Source organism: Callorhinchus milii, unplaced genomic scaffold (genome assembly GCF_018977255.1).
Source record: "Callorhinchus milii isolate IMCB2004 unplaced genomic scaffold, IMCB_Cmil_1.0 Scaffold21, whole genome shotgun sequence".
NCBI lineage: Eukaryota > Metazoa > Chordata > Chondrichthyes > Chimaeriformes > Callorhinchidae > Callorhinchus > Callorhinchus milii.
The window spans coordinates 4725747-4751529 of NW_024704762.1; the positions used below are offsets into that span (position 1 = coordinate 4725747).

Consider the following 25783-nt stretch of genomic DNA (forward strand, 5'->3'; position numbering starts at 1 on the left):
CCAAAACCATTTCTCCCCTTGCGAGTATTACATTCATAATGACAATGTCTAAGTCCTATTGGTCCTGGACCAGTAACATACTGAACAATGATTGCAGCCCTGTAACAAGTGTAGTGGAGAATAGAATACCCTCCCTAGCCTGTCAGGTGGCAATATACACACATCATGTCACACGAGATTCAGAGAAAATATATTAAAACCAAATCAACCCCACGTCTTGGATTTGCTCAGATAATACACTTCATTATGATCTACAAAGGCAATGTTTCAGCAGATTGTGAAAATTAATATTGTATAAAGTCCTGTGTGTATCTCACAGCATTTACGTGTCCTGGGAGCAGCTGTGGCCCTTGTGTTCCCACCCGACATTCACTGCCGAACTCACTGCTCTCCCCGGTGTAGGGTGCATTTTAAGAGGGTCATGGAGGCTTGATTTTGGAAGGACTATCACTATGGGGCTCATGATTCATTTGAACACTCTGACCTTGGTCAGAGTCTACAGATGACCAACTTGACTATCTAAACCAGGGTTTGTTTAGCACTAGTAACAGAGGCCACAGAGTAGAACATCATTAGTAAATAGCTACGTGCAGAACTAGAGAGTAAGCTAACAAACAGAGGGTTGCTACTCACTCAGACAAGCTAAGAAATTGCCGCAGTGATTGCCCGCTGTTTAAACATCGTGCTTCAGGTTTTATAAAAGAGACATACCGCAACACACACTTTCTAAACAGCAATGCAAGACAGGCTTTTATACAGCACCTTTCAACTTGGGGAAATTCTCCCTACTTGACTATGGGCACTGCTGCATTGGCAGACACAACACAGGCAAGTGTTGCGATCATCGCAGCTGCCAGCTTTATTCCAGAATGGCAATCACAGGTCAGCCAGCATTAAAATGATTGGTTTGCCTCCCTCCCCCACCCCAGGTATATTTTTATCCACTACCAACTCCTCTTCCCCACCCCTCCCCCAACCCCCAAACTCCCACACACACACACAAGCACACACACAAAAGAAAAATTACTGATAATTCTGATTGTAGGCAAGTTTGTAACATTCTTCTGCAGAAGTACCTCAACCTTCGGCCTCTTTCATCTTAAACCCAGGCCCATATTCACAAAAGGCACAGATGCAATTTTTTTGTTTGTATCTTAAAATTCAGTCACTAGGAATTTTTTGGTGCACATACATATATATTTTTCAGAAACTTTTGTGAATATAGGCCCCCCCCCCACCCCCCCTCCCCAAGTGGATAGTCAGTATGAACTGTAATATGTCACCTAGTATAGACTGACCAAAGGGATACTGCGTCTTCGGTTTGTTTGTTTTAAATACGTGCTTTCCAGTGCTGCACTTCACAATGCGCATGTGGCCAGGTAACGCACACTATAGCTGGCCTCACCAAAAACCACCCACTGCAGATACAGAAAGTGAGCCGGGCTCTGGAGAAAAAAAAAGCATGGGGGGGAGGGGAGGGAAAAATATTCATTCATCATCAAAGTTCTGCTGGAGGAGGAAGTTTGCAGCGAGGTTTTCATTCTTCTCACACGCAAAGTAGGCTTGAATGACGAGTCCTTCAGGGAAACCCAACGCCTTTAACTGCAAGGAGATAAAATACAGAATATTAAATTCACGCACTGTTGCATTTGCCTATGAAAACAGTCACTGCACTTGACTAATTATTATAAAACAGAAATTCTGTTGACAATGGTTTAAAAATGCAAGTTATTTTCAATAAGAACTAATCTAATAACTATTATTGATTAACTTTGCATTTTGTATAGTGCCTTTCTCATCAAAAGATTTTACTGTAACGTGTAGCGACTGTATTTGTAGGTAAAGTTTTGTTCCTTCTTACAGGATACTTGATTGATCCATTGTGAGCTTGAAGAGCAAAGTAAAATATGTTACTCGCCAAAGCAACTCTTTAAGCTTCGTCCTGTTAATGTTGTCCAGGATTGACTGCCTGGTCATATATCTCTCTTTGTGCCAGAGGATTGGCTCTGGAAATGTCTAAGCCACCCTCATGCAGACAGCTGCCTGCACGTCTCTGGAAAGTGACATATGACCAATGTCTCTGCAGCCTCACGAACAGGACTACAGTAAGGTATCATTGGGCGGATATAAGCTTTCAGACCTGGGTACTGCAACTTGCATTTATATAGCGCCCTTTACATAGTATAGTATCTCAGAGATAGGAAGAATGTATTCAACCAAATGAAGAGTGATAAACTGCCTAATGCTGAAACAGTTTACATGAACTCAGCCAGGTAAAACATGCTGCCATTCTTTGCTCGTCTTTAGAGTGTATTGAGAGGTGTAGCAGTCAACAAAGAGTCAAAGAATCATCACCTCTACCTGTATCTTTTTCTTGCAACCTTTTGTATCAAAGACGTCCTGTAAAATCTACCATCTCTGTGAGTATTTGTGGACTCTTAATTAAAATCCAATGGAAAACCACTCTTCATAATTACAACAGCCTCGGAATTAGACCGGAACTTCTGTGAGTACTCAATTCCTTAGTGTTAGTTCCGTCCGCACAGGTGCCCGAGCTGAGGAAAATCGTACAGCGAACTCGTCCACACTCGGGGTCAGAGTTTGTGACAATAGGTCTCACACAAAAATACTTCCGTAAACTCAAACCATTTTTTTTAGTCAGTCATCAGTAATTATCTCACAAACACATAGTTAAAGTTAAAGTGAAAACAATCCTAGGGTTAGTGTGGCAGGAGAAACGTGCTCCTGAACCACATATTGAAAATCGCCTCCTGTAAGTGAACATTCTTAAAGAACTTGCATTTATATAGCGTCACTCAAGGAGGGTAGCGTCCAAGAGCGCTTGACAGCGGCGGAGAACTACGCCGAGCTGGGGGGAGGTGACCATAGGCACATTTGAATAGGGAGGTCTTCAGGCATGACCTGAAGATGGGGAAGGAGGGGGCAAGCCGGAGGGATAGAGGAAGAGTGTTCCAGAGTTTCGGAGCGTGGCTGAAAGCACGGCCACTGATGGTGGAACGGAGGTACATTTCCACAACTGTCATTACTATTGCAATGTTGTTTGGACACTTTTACTGGTACAAATACACACACACGCACTTAATAACCACTTACCCTTTCTATTGCTTCCTTTTCCTGGGGTGTAACTTGGATGTAGTTAGTGTGTGGTGACCCATGACCTTCTGCCCCTTCACCTGCAACCTCTCCCACAGGGTCATTCAGCATCTGAACAAACTGCTCCTGGTGCTGAGTTATTTGCTGTAATATATTTAGCAATAGTTGACATGGACAGGTTTGTATCGAACACACATATCGGCATGACACTGATCTAAACAAGGAGATTTGGGCTCCAGTTATATGGAGCACTGGTTGATCCTCATTTGGACTATTGGATTCAGTTTGGGTACCAATCCTGGGAAAAGTTGTACAAGCCTTGGAAGGCATACAGCAAGTATTCACCAGATTAATATTGGAGTGAAGTGCTTTAGCTATGATGTGGAAAGATTTGGGGTTATATTCTTCAGAGCTGAGAATAAGGGGTCAATTAATTGTGGTCTATGCTCTGCAGAAACCAGGGAAGAAGGAAAAAAAAACACATGGAATCCTAATCTCATTTGGAAGATTAGCAAAAACTAATACCACCTCACTTCCTCCATCCCCAAAATTGATTAGCCTGCTGAAAGACCCGGTGTTTAAGATCACACACAAAGAATGTCCTACCTGTAGGAGCGTTGGGTTGTCTCTACCAAGTTGCTGGAGTAGAGCTGGCAATAGTGACGGGTTTTGCTGTATAACCTGCCGCATCTGCTGAAACTGGGGTTGAGTTCGCAGAAACTCTAGTGGGTTACCTGGAAGGAACCAGCAAACACCTTAAGGAGGCAGCTTCACACACAGTACTTGTCAAAGTCTTAAGGAAAATCTAGTCAGGTTAGCTTAAGAGGAATACGTTCTTTTTGCACATTATAACCAAATCAGTTCCGCGATCATGCTTCAGAAACCTAAAGAGCAGATTATATATACTCTATCCTAACAAATCCTAAAATGTGTTGATTTCCTAATAGCCTACTCAGCTTGTACTGCCTCGTTTATCTCTGGGATCGTACCATTTATGAATCCACAAAAGGGGGGAGGGAATCAAATGGGTGTCTGTTGACTCCTCTTGAAAGATGATGTGTAAGTGTCAGGTGAGGATGTGATCTGGCTTGGCTGTATTGCTACACATGGATGAATTGCTCTTCCACCACCAAGACTCACACATAACTAATGATCATTTGGGCGAGCAGCCAGAGCGCATCCAGGGAACTGTAGCACAGAAGAACACAGATGTTCAGGAGGGAGCATTGGTGAGAAAATAAACTGATATTAGTTGCAAGCCACTAACCCCACTGTTAACCTGCGCCCTGTAATTTGTAGTGCTGCCAACTCAACCAGCTTTAGCTTGGTGACTGTGAAGCGTTAAATTATCAACACTTCCTCTGCATGAGAGAAATCCTCACTACATTAATGTTACTTGTGGAATCTGTGAGAATAATACCTGACCATATGTCACCTTTATCAATGTTTTCTTGCTGAGTCTGAAACTGTGCAAGACTCCCAGTTCTGCTGGTGAAGCTGCCACAGATTCTAATACACTAATACACTGCCACGGACTGAAGGTCTGAGGCTCCAATAAAGGTAACTCATCAGTTAAAAAAGAATCAGCTCAACAGTATTGTTTATTCATGATATTCTGTTATTGATCCCATCAATAGCTTGTACGTGGGAATCAATATTAAAGTTTTCACTCAGCTAAAGCTTAGTGTGGTTGAAGGGCCTTACTTTACAATCTGCATTTGATATTCATTGAAGAGGAAGTACAGGGGGAATGGGACCAGGAATAGGCTACTTGAAACACCTGCCAAAAGAGCACAAGTCTGCTCAGAACACATTTGACTTGCTTATGTCACAAGAGGCCAAAATCACTGATAAAGAGGCAGCAGAAAATAAGGGTGGGGGGGGGGGGGGGAGGAAGGGAAATAGGCATGTTCGTACTCACTTTAATCATTGGTCAACACAAAGATCTAGTCCTCACAAACTTGCACGACTATAGAGTGTACTCACTGCTTGGTGTAGACTGTGATGTCTGTTGTGATGGTGGTTGCGTTGTGACTCGAGGCTGTGGTTCCTCTTGGATTTCTGGCTCTGCTGGAATTCCCTAATCAAAGAGCAAAATACACCAGTGATCCACCTTGGTGTGTGTGCTGTGGCAATCAACATTTAAAATGTTAGCACAACAAGACAGCTCAAACAACGTGTAACATCTTGCATTCAGCATCCTTATGAAATGGGGATGAGGAATACAAGGATGAATGCAATACTACCTATGTCATGTGAGCAAACGTTACTGACAAAAATGTAAACTTTTCATCATTTCCAATTAGTCAATCTTAAATGTTCCCAGTGCAGAAGATGCACTGCAAGGCTTGCTGCCCATAGTAAGCACCTTTGAAAAGGAAAAGCCAACCAAGTCACTCATATTTTAAATATAAAACATGCACACAAAGCAACCCACTGCTACACAAAATAAGCTACAAAATATAAAAAGGGCATCAGCAATCAAAGGAATCGTGATCAATTTTGGCATATTTTGCTGCTGAGTAAACAGACTCCAGAAAAGTTGCTGAGCCCAATGAGCTATCAATAATGACACATGCTTATTCAGCTCCCTTACACACAACACAGCAACTCCTACAAGCCAGTTTCTCCAGAATTCTCTAGTTTGGAACCAAAAACTAGTTGAGAATCTTGCTTGCTATCCCTTGTACTGGACCCTTTTCAGACTCTCTCTATTTATTACTACCCTGAAGAAATTTGTCTCATTCATCCTTCTACTCGAGTACAGTTCCAGGGGCACCAGGATTATTCCTGAGTGAGAATCTCAAAGTGAACTCCTGAACTCAATCCTACTTCGCCCAACTTCAGTCTTGGGATAGAAATCCAGGGCAGGAACCCAGTTTATTAGATCATGGCAGATCTTTTAAACCTATTTCCACATCCTATTTTCTATTTCCCAACTCTTTGTCTCTCTCAAACATCTCAATCAATTCTGCGTCTAGCTATACTAAATGAGTGCAGGATTGGGTTTGCTGTGGTCAAATATGGTGTCGATATAGTTAAGACGCACACAAATAATGGCTTGAGAAATCCTAGAAAGAGTTCAAAAAATGCCATTAAGAGGAGAAACAATTTTTTAAAACATTGCAAACTGGAATCGGTTTTGGTGCTATGCTCACTGTCAGAAGATATTCCACCGCTCTGTCCGGATTGTTGAAGCTTGCCCGTAATGCTGCAAGAACCTGCTCCCGCTCGTAGCCCATTGACATAATCTCCGCCACCAGATTCTCATATGCCGTGCCTGTAACTGAGGTAAACGTTCAACATTCAGCTCAAAACATAAAACAATATGCATCATATAGCACCCTTCACATGGGCTATCATCCCAGAGCGACTTGAAAACTAATATTGGATGAGACAAAACTAAGTCATTTCCTAATCCTGTAACGGAGGGACTTGCAAACTGTAGAACTGTGCTTGCATTGAAAGGAGCTAATAACGGTAATTCCCTGGGAATTAGCATCGTAGAAAGACATTCTACATTCACACATTTACATTATTTTCATTTATAGCCTCCACCCCTGTAAGCAGCAGTCTTAAAATTGACCTATGCTTAAAATTTGTCTCCAACGTGGGTAAAAGGGACTCGTGCAATAGTTATTTCAATAAGGCCAATTAGGACACAAAACACTATAGCTTGGTTATTGGAGTACCCAGGACAAACTATCACACCAAAAATCAGACCTCCGTTCTCAAGACCAAACCTATAGACTTTCTTCAGCTGGGAGCTCAAGACACTGAATGCCAATAAGGTGATTATTTTAGCTTCTGTCCTCTAATGCTAACGATGGGGGAGGGGTTAGGAGAGAAAAAAAAGAGAACTGGACAAAAGGATTTTGATGCTGAGTGAGAACTAACTTTCGTGCACATATTGTTAGCAAATCAGAGTAGCGATGCCAGTAACTTAGAAACAGACTACCTCCTGAACAGCAGTGTGGACAGAATCTGAAAGTGTGTGTGTGTGTGTGTAGGGGTGTGCGCACATATCCTAAGGAAACTATGACAACATTCTAATGCTGCAGAGATAATATGTCTTCAACATCTACTATGTTGTCTTGCCTAGTGAGTAAACTAAACAGGACCTTTACCCTTTTTTGTGCAAATGCAGTATGTTCGTCAGGTAACGTTGACATGAAAGTAAGGACACTGGAATTTTAAAATGTAACATTCAAGCCTGACAGAAAGTTGACTTATCACAAACATTACATTAGCGATATCATCCATCATCCCTACAGAGAACGAAACTCACCTAATGTAGAGGAGGCTGCTTCCACCAGATTCAAATCTATTTCTTCAGTCAGAGGTCTAAAATGATAAAAGAGCAATAGTCAGCTCGCCACACTGACTTCTCAAAAGAGCAATAGGAAAGGCACTGGAGAGGGTGATTCATGCAGTGATTTTTAAAGAAAACTTTAAAAAAAACAAAAGCCCTACAGATTAATAATTTCAACAATGGTTCACCTTCCCCTTTCCCTTTAGAACCCAAAGATTTCTGGAGCTTAGTGGTTAGAGCACTTGGCCAAGTTTCCTTACTCCACACTCCTCTGTTCACCTAGCAGAAAGTCAGAACCCAGTCGTTAGTCGATTGGCGGACTGCTTTTCCAGGGCTAATAATCCCTTCTAAACAAAAATTATAAACACTACCGCATTTTACCCATAATACTCAGTCACTACACTTTACAGTACAATCTGTGAAGCACTGAGAAGTCTGTGAAGCACTGATAAAGTGCTATATCAAATACAGGGATTATTATTATCATCATCAATGTTCATTCTTGGATCTTTTGACGTGAAAGGCATTGCTGCTAATTCCCATACAATACATCTACAAATACATCTTCAGTCCTACATATTATTTCTCAATAAACCTACAATAAATGAAGCTCGTCAGCATCAACATTGTGCATTATATCAACTTAGGTTAAGAAGAAGCAAGGAGTTCAATAAAAAATTTACAATGTCATCAAACTCTGTAGGATTATATTCATAAACATTTTATTCTTTACATGCATTTCCAGCATTCCCACTTGTTCAGAAGCTCCCATTATTTTTTGGATCCAGCTGTAAGGAGCTGTGGAGGCAATCATTTGGGAATTTGCCCTCTTATAAAGAAAAAATATCCAGCCTCGAATAAGATTGAAATCCATTGGGGAGAGAAGGGGTTAAAAAGGAACTGTAGAGTAGTGTATAATAATCCCTGCATTTGATAATAGTGCCTCACCACGTCTACGTCTCAAAGCATTTCACAGAATATACTGTAAATGGCTGTATATTTTGTGGGCAGCAGCCAATTGCGCACAGTAGTGTCCCACAAACAGTCGTGACCAATTTATTATTATTATTTTTTTGAAGGAAATATTCCCCCGGAAAAGCAATCCGCCAATCGACTAACAACCAGGTTCCCACTTAATGCTAGGTAAACAGAGACGGGTGGAGTAAGGAAACTTGCCCAAAATTTCACCCTGCCGGGAATCAAACCCAGGTCTCTCGCTTGCGAGTCGAGTCCTCTAACCACTGAGCTACAGAACTCCACAATGTGTGCTATCTGGAATTTATGAGATACAGTGGGAGTATAACATGCATACCAAATACCAAAAGGTATACATACATCTTCTTTGACAACAGAAAATTGCAATTTAATTACGAAGCTAGCCCTGGTCTAAATAAGATTCCAAGACTTTTATAGGAAGATAATGACCTTCGCACGTACACTGCTCTCGAAACAAATGACGATTTTTCTCATTCACCTCAATAAACAAGAGCAAATACATCCACACTTTATAATGCAAGTCAATAAACATAATGGCTCTAACAAAATGGGCAGCAAACGTGTACTCAGGAATTTTAAAAGCACTATTCTCTTCAGTTCAACAAACCAACCAACCATCTAATGGTAGTCCAGCTCCAGATTCACCAATTTCAGGTCACCAATCTGATATTTGGAATATTAGTCCAAACTTTAGGTAAAAGAACAGACTGGATTGGATGCTGCTCTATTCCTTGCCAGAGGGAGCTGGAAACATTTAAATGGCATTTCAAGCATCCTAATTAAATAATAACCATTGTATTTTGATATAACGCCTTATCACATTGCTGAGACCTCTCAAAGTACTTCACAGAATATATTGTACAGTGAATTGACAGTATTTTGTGGGTGAAACACAGCAGCCAATTGCGTACTGCAGTGTCCTACAAACAAAAAAAGTCATGGATTGATGTTTTTATATACATATGTAATATAAATAAAATGTCCCAATGAACTGCCCAAGTCCTTCTGCTTTTCTCCACCTTAGAATTGGAAGTCTCAGAAGCCCTGATGCGCTCAGGCATATACCTCGGGGTTGCTTCAGGAGCAGCGCTGCTTTCTTCTTTTGTTTCTTCTTCCTTTGGCTTTTCCTCTGAGGCTGTACTGGAAGGCTCTGACGCTGGAATTGGGGTTGGTACTGGTGCCAGTGTTGGTGCAGGGACAACAGCAGCTGGGGCTGGGGCAGGGGTAGAAGTTGTGGTGGAGGCACCTGCTGTGGTACTCGCTGGAGTAGGCGATGGAGAAGCCTGCACCATGGGCTGTACAGGTGCAGAAGCCGCTTTAGGCTGTTTAAAAGCAATAAAGGTTTGTGACCAAGTCAAATGCATTGAACACACACACACAAAAATCAAAACCCCTCTTTCAGTGATGACACCATTGGATAAAATGTCAGTGAGAATAGATACAGAGCCTTTGAGAATAAGCAACCCCAACAGGAAATCCCATTAAGTAAACAAACATTTCTTATCTGGAGAATTGTTGGCCAGGACACCAAGAGAAACTTTTCTCTTCTTTTTTTCAAATAGTGTTATGGGACTTTTAATATCCACCTGGACAGGCAGAACATCAGTTTAAGGTCTCATCCAAATTCCAGGAACTCCAAAAATGCAACATATTTGTCATGAGCGCAATCTCATAATACACATTCTAACCTACTCCCAACCTCTGAAAACTACCCCTACTACACCAATGATATTTCCATTCCAACCCTCCATATTGCCATAGTGACATTGCTAATTAGCCCTACCTGAGATTGCACCCAAACAGATAGCAGAAAGAAGTACTGATACGTTGGTTGGGATGGATTAAAATTTAGGTCCCAGAAAAAAAGGACTGCTTAACTCACAGTATCTCCCAGAAACCCCTCTCAATTTCAGCTCCATTTACCTTCGTTACCATAACCACTACGAAATTCTTCTCATCGATTTTGTAATCTTTGATCTGTGTATCATCGTTGAGGATTTTACCTGAAACGACAAATTACTAGCACTTTATTTGGGACGCAATGGACAGCTAGGCAGTAGCAACGAAATGAGTTCCCATTTCTCATCACTATTCAGTGATTGCTTAAAAGTACACAAATGTCGATCCTAGGTATTGTCCAGGTTAGCCTCAGTGGAATAATTGGCCAATTGACATCATCAAGATAGACACACAATGAATGTGTGCCACTTGGGACAGCTACTGGAACTATACCATCTAAGCCACCAACAATAGAACAAGTATCACAGAAAGACTATCTTTGCAGAGGATTCTACATGGAGCTTAATAAAATTGATTAGTCAGTTACAATGCATCTGTGTCAATGGGTAAAGCTGCTTCCACAGGTGGGCAAATACTGCTGTGCAGAGTTGCTGGAGCAATATAAAGTCTCAGATTTCCCCTCCTTCTCAAGCATCAGACACAGTATCCCTGACCTTCACCTGATGGGAAAGAGTTCTAAAACTCACTGCATTGGAATTTGTGGGAGCAAAGCCAATCACTACAGCTATGAGACACTGGTGTTCAAACACACTGAAATCCACGGGTTTGACAATTGTATTCATCCAGGATAAATAGGCTAACTCATGAGCAGCATTATTTGCACAGTTAAATCACGAGTACCACCAGCCTGTTGAGAGGCCTCCAGTCAGCCTGTTCTGGTACAATTTTATCCTTTGCAATAGAAACTATTGGTAAAAACTAACAGGAATGGGAAAAATTGTGCTAAGAATTCAGAGAAACTTACTAATCTGCATCCTCATTACTCTTATCAAAAATACTGCATTCATTTTGAAAAAACAGAAAGAAGCTACAAGAAAGGTTTAAAACGTCTTGAATAGTCCTGTTTTTTTTCCTGAAGCCACCGTGTAGATATATCCCATGTTATGAGTTATAATAATCCTTGCATTTGATATAGCGCTTTTCACGTTTTCTAGATGTCTCAAAGCGCTTCACAGAATATACTGTAAAGTGAATTGACTGTATATTTGCGGGTGAAACGCGGCAGCCAATTGAGCACAGCAGTGTCCCACAAACAGTCATGGATTGAAGTGACCAATTTATTACTGTTTTTTTTCTTGAGGAATTATTATTAGGTGTGTGGAGTAAGGAAACTTGCCCAGATTTCGCCCTGCCGGGAATCAAACCCAGGTCTGTCGCTTGAAAGGTGAGTGCTCTAACCACTGAGCTACAGGACTCTTGTATTAGAATTTACTATTGGGATAACTCCTAACCACCTAACCCAATAGGCTTAAGCCTTCTTCAGCCAAAGGGCGAGAATGTACTGGCCAATCTCCTTGGGCCTCAATTTTTCCACCTCAAAATTACATGTTCTGCTGTAGAATGGATATATGCTGCAACATGACTAATGCAGCCCAGATGACCAAAAGGCTAATTTACTAATCGGAAAACAAAACATGTTGTCCGAGGCTGGGATACAGTGATAGGACACAAGCTGGCGGCTAAGAATCTTCATGTGACAAGTTGCTAATGTCTGTTTGTTGGTGGCCTACAAAGCGAGGACAAGTAGGTCCCCACAGATGTACAGTTAATATAAGCAAAAGTCTGGGAACAATTTACCTATTTGCAAGTGAGGGAGAAAGGAAAGCAAATAAGAAGTTCAAACACTCGCTTCTACCAGTTCATTAAACACTGTGTTTTTGTGTGGGATTTCCTGAAATGTTCTTGTGAGCCTCAAGAGCTGAATGGGAATTAAACTGGAAACAGAATGGTGTGCTAGGGCAAGCATATAACAACAAAATTACATTTATAGAGCGCCTTTCACGTCGGGAAGACGTCCCAAGGCGCTGGACAGTCAGGGGTCAGGATCTGAGCATGGGGGAGAGGTGGGTAAATGTGAGGGAAGGCAGAGAGTTGGGAGGGCGACTGATGGCACAATCGAAGAGGAGGGTCTTGAGACCAGCCTTGAAGGAGGCAAGGGAGGAAGCAAGGCGAAGGGACTGTGAGATAGAGTTCCAAGAGTGTGGGGGCAGAGAGGCTGAAAGCCCAGCCACTGATGGTAGAGTGGGTCGGGCGGGAGACATGGAGCAGGCCAGAGCTTGGTGCATGAGAGTACACAAGCTGCTGAGTTTCGGATGATTTGCAGCTTGTGAAGGGAAGAGTTGGGAAGGCCAATGAGGAGGGAATTTCCATAATCGAGCCTTGATGTGACGAATGCGTGGGTGAGGGTTTCGGCAACCTGAGGGTGAGGCAGTGATGGAGTCTGGCAAAGTTGGAGAGGTGGTGGTAGGCAGTGCCAGTCAAGGCGCAGATGTGGGGGAGAAAGGACAGTTCAGGGTCAAACAAGACACCCAGGTTCCTGACTGGCTTAGTGAGGTTGAGTGTGCAGCCATGGAAGCTGATGCTGCTAGCGCCGAGGTGCGGAGGTGCTGGCGCGAGCCAATCAGGAGGGCCCCGGTCTAGGCACAGGTCTTGGAGGGTGTTTGGACTTCTTTGTGTAAGCTTTGTCCTGTCACTCGCTTACAATACATCGCAAAAGTATCACTCTCATGAATGCACTACCTGCAAGTCCAATGTACTTGAGCTTTTGTGTACACAGTTTATTGATGGGTTAAACAATGCATTGCCTCAGTCGTACCTTACCTGCATATATTAACTTTTGACCAGCAGCTGGGAAAGCATCACTTCCTTTCTCTGTTTCAATCTTCTCCTTCAGCGCCCTTACCTGAAGGATAAATATTACAAAGGAAGAGGTCAGCCTCTGAGCACTTTTCCCATTTCTAATTCCACAACCTGATAATGGAGAGATCGATAACATGCATGTCAAGATAGGGTTAAAGATATGGTTTTAATTACCATTACTAAAGGAATGTAGTTATGGACCTTCAGCAGCAGGTAACATCATTTTAAATGTACTGTATTGTCAATCCAGGTTAGCAGCACCTTCATTTTACATCTGTATCCAGCTCAGCTAACAGCTGTTCCATTTTCAATGCAGGAGACTCTAAGGTTATGTTTTATGCAGCCACACATTTGCAACCACACTATGGTTGTGTTATCTGTGGTCAACATCTGATATACATAATCAGCCGAGGAAGGGCGGGTAAATGGAATTAGGGTATGGGGATAGTGCGGGTAAATGGAATTAGGTTAGAAGATCAGCCATGATTTTTTTAAATGGCGGGGCAGGCTCGAGGGGCTGTATGGCCTACTCCTTGCTTCTATGACTTATGGAAGACGTAGGGCCAATAAAGACTGTGGTGTAGACTGTGCCCAGCAATCCCAACCCCGATATCTTCTAATGTCGACAATACAGTTTGAAACAACACCTGGCTGATGAGACCAAGAAGGTGGGAGTGGTCTAAAGGGCTAGCAGCCATATTCTATGTCTGAACAATGAACACTCTTTTGCACCCACACACAGCCATTTACAAATTACCAGTCTGTATAAAGTACTATGAAGTAAATTTAGAGTTCTTATTTTAATGTGGACTGGTGTCTCAGCTGCTACTCCTGACTAAGCAGCTCTCAGTCTTCTAAACCCAATATCTTTGTAATGGGATCAAAGGATTCTACTATTCGGACACATTGAGCCATCACTTGAATGTACACTAAGCAAATTTTAAATAGAACAAAGCCATGGGAAGGAACCCTGGGGAATGGGTTACATTTCCTGCCAAAATAAAAACCATTTCAAAAACTAAACATCCTAGAGTCGATTTTTCCTTCAGCATCTACAACGCACAACTATGATCAAACCACATGTTCAGTACTCCAGCATTCCCACAGGACTATGCTCATAAAGAGATGGCTTCACTTAAACAAGTCTTTGATATTTGCATCATTATGGTCCAATTGCAATTACATGTACAATTACATATCTTCAAACCAGGGTGCAGCACAATTGAATCCACAATGACACAGTATTGAGACAGAATTGAGATTCACATTAATGATTCTAGACTTCTTGAGTTATGGACGGCACTACGTGGTAATTTTTATAAAGAAATGATTATGATGGGAATATCAACTTCAACACATCACTTCATCACATTTTATCCAGAGAGGGAGGATAAAATCACTAAAGCTATACCGACCTAGTCATAGGTACACCTCCATAGGTGGGAGGTTGAATGTGAGATAACCATTGTCAAGAGGTGCTTAAAAAAAATTCCTGTAAGGAACTATGTGAGCAGTGGCAGGCAGATCAATCAATGGGTTTCTACGGATAGCCTCACTAATGCCACCATTGAGATCACATTGATAGTATTCCATGAAGCGAACTGGAGGAGGAAGAGAGAGAAAAGTGAAAGAGGTATACGACTACATATTTTGGATACAAAATTAAAGAACAAGGGTTCGTTCATATCATAAAACTAAGGACAAAATGGAATGGAAAGGAAAATGAGGCACTTTGCAGGTGGAACAAACTAATAGAACAGGTGTTGCACAAGAATCTACAAATGGTTTCGAAAAGGAACTACACTAGTTCCTGTCAATAAAACGGATTCATCTCAGAATTTGAATTTTTCAGCTCCCCTTTTAAATACTCTAGTCACCCTCTGTACTATATGCTACCCCCAGAAGAGATCAAATGTGACATGGGACTATTCATGTCAAGAAGGAGGAAACAAATAAATCAATAAAGGTCTTGTCAGGAGCTCTACCTCAGGTTACAATGACCTTGCATCAGGGACTTGAAGATGCGCAAGAGTAACCGATTGATTTTCCCTCAAATTCTCTCCAGCCGCAAACAGTAAAACACCATCACTAACAAGCAGACTTAAGGAATCCAAATTTGCAATAAGAATAATCCTTGCATTTGATATAGCGCCTAATCACATCTTTGAGACGTCTCAAAGCAATTCACAGAATGTACTCTAAAGTGAATCAACTGCATTTTGTGGGCAAAACGCGGTAGCCAATTGCGCACAGCAGGGGTTATTATCCCCTGAAAAGCGACCTGCCAATTGACTAATAACTGGGTTCCTACTTACTGCTAGGTAAACATTTGTCACTTTGTTACTTGCATAATTTCCAGTTTAGCAAAATGCTGATCGCAGTAAAACATTTCTTGGCAAATAAGGCTTAGTTTTAATCAGCTGCATAGTGGTCTTGTTTGATCATTTCTCAAACACATCTGTACCATGGATAAAAACTGCCTCAAGCTACTCTCCCGTGCCAAGCGTAAAGTTTTCATTTAGACACAATGGTTCATGGTGCTTCTTATCTCCAGCACTACTGCCAACTCGACCCAGTGCACCCAACAGCTGCTTATCCACCAGCTGGATATTCTATATCAGACTCTTGAATTTGCTGCATAAGCAACAAATTCAAGAGTTTGATATGGAATATCCAGCTCGCCTCCTTAACAATCACAAGCTCCAGACAGATCTATTCATTGATGTTAACTGATCTGCCTGCTTCTGTAAACTCTTCAAGCAACCTGAATTAGCTGTGTAGATACCAGAACACAAGACAACTTGTAGTAGTGCTATATAGAGAACAAAACAGGAGTGGGAAGTTATAATGGAAAGGTGTGGAGTTATGTGCGCACATACAACCCCACCCACACAGAAGTGGAACAGCTAGAGGAGAAGCCAGATTAAAGAATGGGGAGGTTAAACGGGGCTAAAAAAAAGACATTAAGAACATGCAATGCCTATCTTCCTTTCCTAATCCACCAAGTAACATCAAGACAATTACGATCCCAACATGTCCATTTTAACTCTTAAGCATAATGTTTCATTGTCTTTCCACTATCACTCATCTCCATGTCTCCCTTATGCCTCTGTCTTATTAAAGTCCAGTTATTGGCTTCCAGTCTCAGATTACCTTGATTATCTTGTACTTTTCACGATCTGTTAATAAGGCATTAACTATTGCTTTGTGATCTCATCTGTTTCTAAAGTCTGTTGCCTGATTCTACTTTTTTAATACTAATAAAACCAAAATGCCTGTGTGTCTGTCAAGAACGCAATAATCGATTGACGAAGAGAAATCATTTATAACTAATCGGAAAGCCCTTGCATGGGGAGTGTCACGGACAAATCTTTTTTCGGGGATCTCCCATTTTGATGAGCTATATTAAAAAAGGTATGCATGGTATTCTACCGCAAAGCAGCAAGAGATCACGCACCCTCACAGAGAGATGTATCTACACCAATAAAGGCAAATATCTGTCTGTGTGTCTGTCTAACCGACTGACGTAGAGACATGAGTTATACCTCATCGGAAAGTTTTGCATCTTGCAGAGAGCCGCCCCTGCCCCAGCAGGGAGCGTTCAACTGTCACGTCCAAAAATTTTCTCTCATTCAGACACTAGTCAACCCAACAACTGAACGATTACAAAAGGAACATGGATGACAAAGCCCTTGCAAATCATTCCTGGCCAAGAATGTACAAAGATGTACCTAGCTTCCAATTCTCTCTCGCTCTGTAGTAGACCACCATGAAGTCTCACAGGAGCAGCAGCTATCTGATTTCACAGCAGGAAACGTTCTCGTCTTTGCTCAACACTCCCCTTCACAAAGTTGCGAACTTTGAAAGTATACAAGTACAAACTCACTTCCTCAAATTGCACCTCCACTATTAGTGTCAGGTGTTCAACCCTTCTCATCAGACCCCAAAGAGCACAACTGAAATCAACCTCCAGGGTCAACGAGACCGGAGAAGCAACATATCGAAGAAATAAAGTATAATTCTGGATATTCAACTTCTCTTCTTTCTCAGAAGAGATGGGGTGGGTTTTGTGGTCAACAGAGTGAGGAATGTCAGGAGGAGAAAATGGAGCTGTTTATCAACGGGTGTCAGTATCGAGTAAGGTCAAGTTTAGCATTGGTTAGATACAAAGTATGCATTCCTAAAAGAAAACATCCTGCACCAGAACCCAGCATTTCCTTTCCATGCAACAGCTAACTGTAGTCAATTAATCGTGAATTAAAAAGTATTTTGCCTCCAGACTCTCTCTCGCAAACTATTCCTGATTTTTAAGCCTTGATTATTAAAACCAGATATCTCATCAGCCACCTTAACAATTTGCTCTAAGCTTCTGACTTCCTCTGCAAGACATTCAATCCAAACTCTGCTCATTGACTTGCTCAAACCAACATCTCTCTTATCAAGCCAGTTCATTGGGATAAGTTCATAACAGCTTTCGGCAGCAAATCATTGGGCTATCTTGTTTATCCGTTCAACTTCCCCAAAAATTCCTTGGGCATATTTATCTCATTCACTTACATGTGTCAGCCTGGTGCCTGAGTCAGAAGGTTGTGGGTGCAAGCCCCACGTCTGGACTTGGAATCATAATCTAAGATGACATTCAAATGTAATGCTGGGGGGGGGGGGGGGGGGGAGAGGGGGAAGTGTGCTGATTTTCGGAGGTGCGGTACTATGGATGAGACGTTAAACCATGGTCATATCTGCCTGTTCAGGTGGATGTTAAAGATCCCATGGCGCTATTTGAAAAAAGGGAGTTACTCCCGGTGTCCTGGCCAACAATCCCCTCAAAAGAAAATTGGTCCACGGCTGTTTGTGGGTCATTGCTTAGAGCAACTGGCTGCTACATTTCACCCCAAAATACACAGTCAATCCACTTTACAGTATACAACAACAACAACAACAAGATTGCATTTATAAAGCGCCTTTCACGTCAGGAGGACGTATATTATTGCTTTGCACTGTATATTAGTGCTTTGAGAGTCTGAAAGACACAATAAGCCACTATATCAAATGCAAGGATTATTTATTATTACTATTAAATCCTGAATAATTTGTTATGTTGGTAGTCTGTATCACCCCTTTATTAAAACCAAATTCTTCTGTATTCCAGTGTTATTTTCCACACCCTCATTTAAGAAAATACATACAGCTCACTGAGACCCATGTCGTATTTACAAATAGAGCTAAGACACTGATCCTCTCTGCCAACTAAATACATAACTTTGGCATCAGTTTAAAAAGAGCTTTACTGAAAGAATGGAGGAGTGTTGTTCTGCACCAAGTCAAATCTGCAAACAGAAAATCATTAACAAAACATTTTTTTTTCAAAAAAAATCACTTCTATATACGACAACTGTTAGCACTGCAAGCCAAAGACCTAACGGGTAGGGTGGCCCTAGCTGGAAACGCAGCGGGAAAACTTGCCAGACAACGTGATCAATGGCAAGCTAAGTAGTTTTAGCTGGTTAGATTCCAGCAGTACCCAATACATGCTCTGGGGTCCCCAAGCCTTGGCTCTTGCCGACCTGCACCTAATACTTTCCGGGATTGGGTAAGCGGGATCCGTCCCTCCAGAGAGAATTTGCATTCCATTCCAACAACCTATCTCTGGAATTTCCATGTGTAGGTGAGATGCAAGGGATTCTTAGTCTGGTTTGGATACTCTTCAGCACGGTGATGGGTTTCTGCATGTATCAGACACCCACCCGGCTGACCAAAAAAAAGCACAACAGGGGGAATGTAGGTATGCCAGACGGACTCCAGCCTTGCACTCCCCAGCACAGCTCTACCGAGTACTTTCATAAAACGAAAGCCAAGGCCAATTTGGGGAATTCTGAATTAAGTTGCTTAATGTTACGATTAAAAAGCAACTGTGTAATTCCTGCTACCCAACAACAATCTATTCCTCTGGGCCTTTGCTAAAGCCATCCATCAACTTCTATCCTAATACAGGGTGACCAGATTATAACAAGTATTGACCGAGCGCAGGTCTGCCTTACCTCACAGGTGTTCCGTAGACCTGCACTATCTTGAAAGCGCGGTACACCTCTGCGCGATTCCTCTGCGCAGAAAGTGATGTCAACAGCATCCCGACAACCCCAAAAGCACGGCAAGCAGCAATTTTTAGGGTGCCTCACTATAATGTGGGATCCGACTTTATGAACCCCAGCTGTTATAATAGTGTAGCGGTATAACAGCTCATAGTTCAGTTGTCAGCTCTAATACAAAAGTTGACCTCTAAACCCGGAAAATAACCTCTCGCCACAGTAAATCTTTCCATTTTATTCTGCCACAAAGTTCAGGATCAGAACCGCTACCAGAACCGCTTCTGGTATGGCCGTTCTATCAATGATAGCGATCTTCCACATTCACAAATAATTATATACTGCTGTTGATGGCTTCTTCTCTGATACACATTCTCTGCAACAGATTCCCAGTGCTCTCCTCTGACATACTTGGTTCATTCTCTATATGAATAACCTCCTCAACTCATTATCCAATCCTATTCACTCCACACTTATGAATTTCCTTCAGATTACACACACATCACATCCTCAGTGCAGAACGTCTCAATTTTTCCAATTTCGTTACATCTTTTGCAAGTCTAACCATTAGCTGCGATCACTTTGACAGCTCCACATGATCCTTGATCTACACATATTCTTGGCTTCACAAAAGACTCTTACCTCAAAATAGAATACTCACATCAACATTGCTAAATGGAGTTTCCTCAAAGAAACTTAAGATTCTACTTTTTCTTTTCTGGAACTCTAACTCCCAAAAGGGGTTAAGTCCACAGTAGACCTTAAAACTGCTCTAATAACTAGAGAGTAAAATCGCTCGGCCTCACACACTCAACCAGTCTACAAAATCCTGCTAAAAAAATCTTCCTCTTTGACTGTGCTTTCTGTCACTGTATCCCTCCCCTATCTACTTGAGCATTCTACGCTGCCCACAAAAATCACTTGGAAGATGTTTTACATGAAACTTCCTGTTTAAGTGCAAGTCTCGTTATTGTCAACCTCGCTGACCTTGGCCCTTTAAAGTTGGAAAAACCTAGATAATCTCCAGAGAATACATGATACAATTAAATATGCAAAGACGCATGACCAGGTTTGTCATGTACAGTTGATCTGGAGGGAAATGGGACTACCATGGACAGTAATACATCACAGCAAAGCACGTCAAAATATTTTTCACAAGTGTATAATATAATCTCAATAACCACAAGTATTTCTTTCGTAGCATGCATTTCTAACTTCTTTTCCATTGCAAGTTAAAAAAAAGTATAGTCCACTTAAGAGTCTCAGAAACATAAATCAGCTTTCTAAGCATACTTGGAACAGTATACTCTGGTTTCTTTTCAAATCGTATCACATTTTGCTGTGTCATTTGCCTCTTGCGCAAAGTTGTTCTGCTCATCACTAAAAAGTATATTCCCAGTCCCTTCCATCACCCCACTTTTAAGGTAGGAACATTTTATGTATGGATAAAATACTTTTGGACACATATTAGTCCCCCGTGACTCAAAAATGTACTTTTCACACTGCAAGGCAACTACATGAAGAGGAAGCACAAAAAAAGTGCACAATCCCACTGCTACTGTCCTACATTTTCCCTCCACCTGTATCTCATCCCGCTGTTACATAGATCATTTGGAATTTCAAACCCATAGTTTGATGTATATTGTTGGAAGAGAAAATAAAATAAAAAATAATCCTTGCATTTGTACTACAACAACTTACATTTATATAGTGCGCTTCACGCAGGCTAGCACCTCAGAGCGCTTAACAGCAAATTTAGCACTGATCACCCGGAGAGGACATCTCAAAGTACTTCCCAGGATTTACTGTAGTGTGTAATGACTGTGCACTTTCAAAGTGAATGCCTACAAACTAACTTCAAGAAACAGTTCTCCCACTTTTTTTTCTGAGAACGTATATGATTTACAGCCGGGACATTGGGAACCTATGACTCCGCCAATGCTACTCTGAAACCAGACCAGTGTCACTTACCCTGTAAGCAAGCTCCTGGCCTAAATCTAGCACCTTCTCATGACTGAGGAATTGCTAGTATGAATCTACATACCATCATTCCAAGATGGCGTTAATTATTTATCTAATATACTGATCTGCAGATTTAGCAAGAAACATATTTAAGTTGAAACTTTTTAAATCTTGAACGCAGCTTTCACATTTTTTCTGGCAGCTCAGTGTTGCTAGTTAAGTGGGTACTGAACTCAAATGAAACTGTGAAGTAAATGACAGGATGGCAACTTGCCATATCATCCTTATCAGTCATAACTTTTCTGTACACATCGAGTTACTAATGCCTGGGACAGAGACTAAGGAAGCAGAAAAATGTAATGTCCACTTGTTAATAAACCTGTAGACCCAGCAAAATTGCACAGTGCACAAAGTTGGAATGCAGATTGCATTCAGAAATTCCCACCGTTCTTTGTGGTTACTGATAAATTGGCCACAGTGGAGCTCAAGTTATTGATCCTCCTAAGTTGACATGCAGTGCAATGACAGCCACCGTTGGCCTCTACCAGGACAGAAACAAGCATACCCATAGCAAGCCTGTAATCAAATCTCTGGGGTTGAGCTGACAATTAAAAGACAGGGTGTCTGCCTTATATCACCTGAGTCCTTTGGATGACAGCCTATAGCCATTACATGTATCCATTATTTTATTATCAACCATTTGAACTTCTTCATTAAACTGCAAGCAGCAACACTCAGTCCCAGGTGCTCTAGGCTATTTTTTGCTACATCAGTATTACTGCCCTAAATTTTTATTTTAATGGGTAAAAATCTTAGGCAAAAAAAGGCTTACTTGCATGGGTGAATGAGGAGCAGTCACAGCTGAAGTTGAACATCTTTATTGTTCAAACCATTCTCAACAAGACAGGATGACTATTTACAATCAGAATGTTCTCCACAGGCTGCTTCCTCATCTGCTCTTTTCATCACATTTAGATTTATTCCTCTAGGGTAACCTTAATAATTATGTACATACTGACTACATGATATCAAACAAGCAAAGCTAACTCTGTGTGAATGAAGTGCACCAACTATTTCATAGGTACAGGATAGTTGAGAAACAGAATACAGTATCTTCTGAACTGATCATACTGTGTGCATTTGCTAGCTGTCTTCACTGAATATAAATAGATGAATAGTCATGATGTGCCAATACACACCACAGAACAACAAAATGTGCAAAACAAGGGCCAGAGCCCTTTCCCCCCAACCCCAACCCATGTGTAGCACGATTGAAAGCAAGTCATCCTAGATTCACTCACATTCTTTTCAAATAAACCAAGAGGGAGGATGAAGCCTAGCAGCAAGCTGTATGCCCACCCTCAGTCAAAGAAAACCCCATCCTTTGGATGAAACGAGATACCGTCTGCCTATTCAGGTGAGCATTGAAGATCCCAGACTCAGAAAGAGAAGAGCGTTTGTCCCAACATTCTGGCTAACAATCCTGATAAATTGGTCATTCACTTCATGACCATTTCTGGGAATGGATGTACACAAATTGACTGTTGCGATTGCATGACAATATTTACCTGTGAATAGTTTTTAGATATCTTAACTTCATAAGTACTCTATTAAATGTAAGGATTTTCAAGTGTACGGTAATGAAGCAGAAGTGACAATATTTCAGCACACGCAACCCTTTCCCTACCGACTTAAGAATGCCAAACAGAACCATTTAGAACCCAATATTTTGGCTAAGGAATTTTAACCTATTTGAGCTTTGAACAAGAACCCACTGTTCAGTTTGGAGCTAAAAAATGTTCTTGCTCATTGCTTGAATTCTGTGTTGAAGATATCTCTGGCTATGACTATTCTACAGTTTCCAGGAATGGGGCACCTGCAGATTTTCAGCAGATTCAGTCTCTGTAAGCAAAAGCTTTCACTCTACATACTACGCTCAATTCGGTTATATTTACTTAAGGCACATCATCATTAAAGGTTTACTCAGAGTCATAAAAAAAAGTGATAACACAGCATTGCATGATAAAATGCCATCAGAACATACAAAAGAATACATTTCTATTATTGAAATACAAGTAAACTACTCACATCTGTTTTATACATCAATCCATAAGCACATGAAAACCTCAACAAATTACAATTCATCAAAACCAGTATACCATAAAGAAATTTAAGAAAGACATTCTTGGACCTTACAACCAATACATCTTATCAATAATAAAACATACTTTGGTGCATCAAAGGTTTATTTGCAATGGTGTCACACTCAAACTTTTATTATGGTTTTTGATCATTCCGCAGTCCCATACTCTTCCTTCCAGATCCAAACTCACACAACATCTTGATGCGGACGCCATTCTAAGAGGAAGCATTTCCAAAGAGGAAAAATACCCTCTCGCAGGCTGGTTTCAACTTTGTAAGATTAACCCCAAACTAGCTCGAGATAACATATGGCATACACCAAGCAGTAAAAACTTCTGATGCAGTTTTCTGTGGCTCCCACCTGGCAGTAGAAGTGTTCTCAGCAAACAGACAATTAATTCACTTCGACACCGATTTCAACACGTGTTTAAATTTAGCCCTCCAGAAAAAAAGGCAGGTGTGGGTGGGGGGTGGGGAGAGGAGTCAGGACAGCTAATGATTCCACATTAATATCAGTTTCTCCTCATATATTCCAGACGAGCTGTTATGTCTCGGTACAATCAGCAGTAATGGCAATAAATCATCACATTGTCCTATTGCTGCTTTGGATCTCTCCTCTCCCTCCTCCCATCCCATCATCCATCCAGGGTTTATGTTAGTCTTTCAAATTTGATGCATCATCTTTAGTCCTGCTGTTACTACTACTACTACTACTACTACTACTAACTAGTGCACTGCCCTCACTGCAAAGGCCTTAAGTAGCAGCCAAACCCACCAGACGGGATTGAAGCCACAACACAAAAGCGAAAAGGCCACTTTTAAACATTTATAAAACACCGCGTTTCTGCCTGAAAACAACCCAAGTCTCATAACTGAGTTAAAATGATGACGATGGTAATAATAATAACAATAATAATAATAATAATAATATCACCATATTGAAAGATCAGTCGCCCTGACAAGTCAACCATCTATCTATCTATCTCTCTCTCTCTATCTCTCTCTCTCTATCGGCCTCTTTTCAGACTGCAGCCCCCAAAAGAGGTTTAAAAAGTACTTCTTTAAAAATCAAACACAGTTGCCAATGTGTGTGAGAGAGAGAGAGAGGGGGAAGAGGGAGAAAACACGGTTGGATTGTAATAATTCATCAGAAACAACGGGCGATAATTTTCAACCCCCACACCCCCACCCCCACCGGGAACACCCCCACCCCCACACCCACCGGGAACACCCCCACCCCCCCCGGCGGTGCTGCTGGACAGTGGAGCAAAGCAGGTGAGAGGGAAGCCCTTTTTGCGCCTTCTCGCCGGCGGCGGCCTAACCCGAGCCCAGGAGCCACGAGCTTTCCTGGCGCCGCCAACCACATCCCTGTCGGGGGTGGGAGGGTTGAGTGGTGGGAGGGGGGAGGGTTGAGTGCTGGGTGGGTGGGTGGGAGGGAGGGGAGGCCTTGTCTGCCTTACCTCAGCTGCCAATAACTAGTTAATTTTTTTTAAAAAAAAGAGGGGGCTCGACTCGGGCGGCCCTGCGGCCTGGGCCTGCATGGTCACCCACTGGCCTGGCCTGGCCTCCCACCCCGGCCCGGCCCAGCCCGGCCCTCAGCGCCGCCTCCTCCCCCTCCTCCTCCAGCCCGCCCGCCCGCCCGCACGTTGACCCCCTACCGGGGGTGGTGGTGGGGGGTGGGGAGAAATCGGCTGCGTTTCGACTCAAAAACTCCCTCACCGTCTGCTCGGGGTCGATGTCGATGCGGAAGGTTTGCTGCTGCAGGGTCTTTAGCGTGATCTGCATCGTCTCCCGCTCGCCTCGCCTCGCTCGCGCGCTCTCTCTCTCTCTCGCCTCGCTCGCTCGCTCGCGCTCAACCGTCCGTCTCCCTCTTCGCAGCCGCTCAGTCACTCACTCGCACTCGGCGTCATGGCGTCAACGTACGTAACCCCTCCCCTCTCACGCGCATACGCAAGCCCCTGCCTCACCCGCCGCCTGCACCACCACCACCACCACACGCTCGCTCGCTCGATGGCGTCACAGCGTTAGCGCGCGTGACCTTCCTCCTCCCCCCCCCCCCACCCTCACGTACTCACGTACACACGCACGCCGAACCCGCCTGCACTACCATAAAGTGCCTCGTCATCACGCTCGGCCAATTTAGCCGCACGCACGGTACGCCACGCCATTGCGTCATCGCGCACCGACGTGGGGCTGGGGGAGGGCAGGGCCGGGCTGGAGCGCCACGTGGTTTGTCTCTTTGGCAGCTCAGGTGTGGGGGAAGTGGGGGGGGATGGGGGGGGGGGAGAGGAGACCCTTCTCCATCACAGCACTGGTAAACAGTAATACTCGCCCTCGCATTTGATCCGTATCGGCGCCTTATCACGTCGTCTAAATGCTTCGCAGCATATGTGTTTGGCGGGAGGGCAGGTTTGCAGGGCTGCGGGTGGGGGCGGGGGGTGCGGGGGCAGCTGCGAGGGGTGGGGGTGGGGAGAGAGCGAGGGGGGAGGGAGTGGGGGCCTTCGCCGCTTCCTCC

At 42.7% G+C, this 25783-nt stretch overlaps 1 protein-coding gene across 2 annotated transcripts; it reads right to left on the reverse strand.

Annotated features, from left to right (window-relative positions):
• Window positions 1–1237: 1237 nt before the first annotated feature.
• LOC103183517 (UV excision repair protein RAD23 homolog B) lies at window positions 1238–25249 on the reverse strand. Of its 2 annotated transcripts, none has more exons than XM_042342649.1 (10): window positions 24988–25249; window positions 13043–13124; window positions 10346–10425; window positions 9488–9744; window positions 7403–7458; window positions 6273–6394; window positions 5101–5194; window positions 3721–3848; window positions 3115–3258; window positions 1238–1602 (listed from the first exon to the last, which is right to left on the reverse strand). In XM_042342649.1, exons 1-10 carry the CDS (start codon window positions 25051–25053, stop codon window positions 1489–1491), a joined length of 1143 nt encoding a protein of 380 aa, XP_042198583.1. In that variant the 5' UTR covers window positions 25054–25249; the 3' UTR covers window positions 1238–1488. The 2 variants fall into 2 exon arrangements, with proteins under 2 accessions (XP_042198583.1, XP_042198582.1); XM_042342648.1 differs by having other exon boundaries at window positions 6273–6400; window positions 24988–25247.
• Between the last annotated feature and the right edge of the window lie 534 nt (window positions 25250–25783).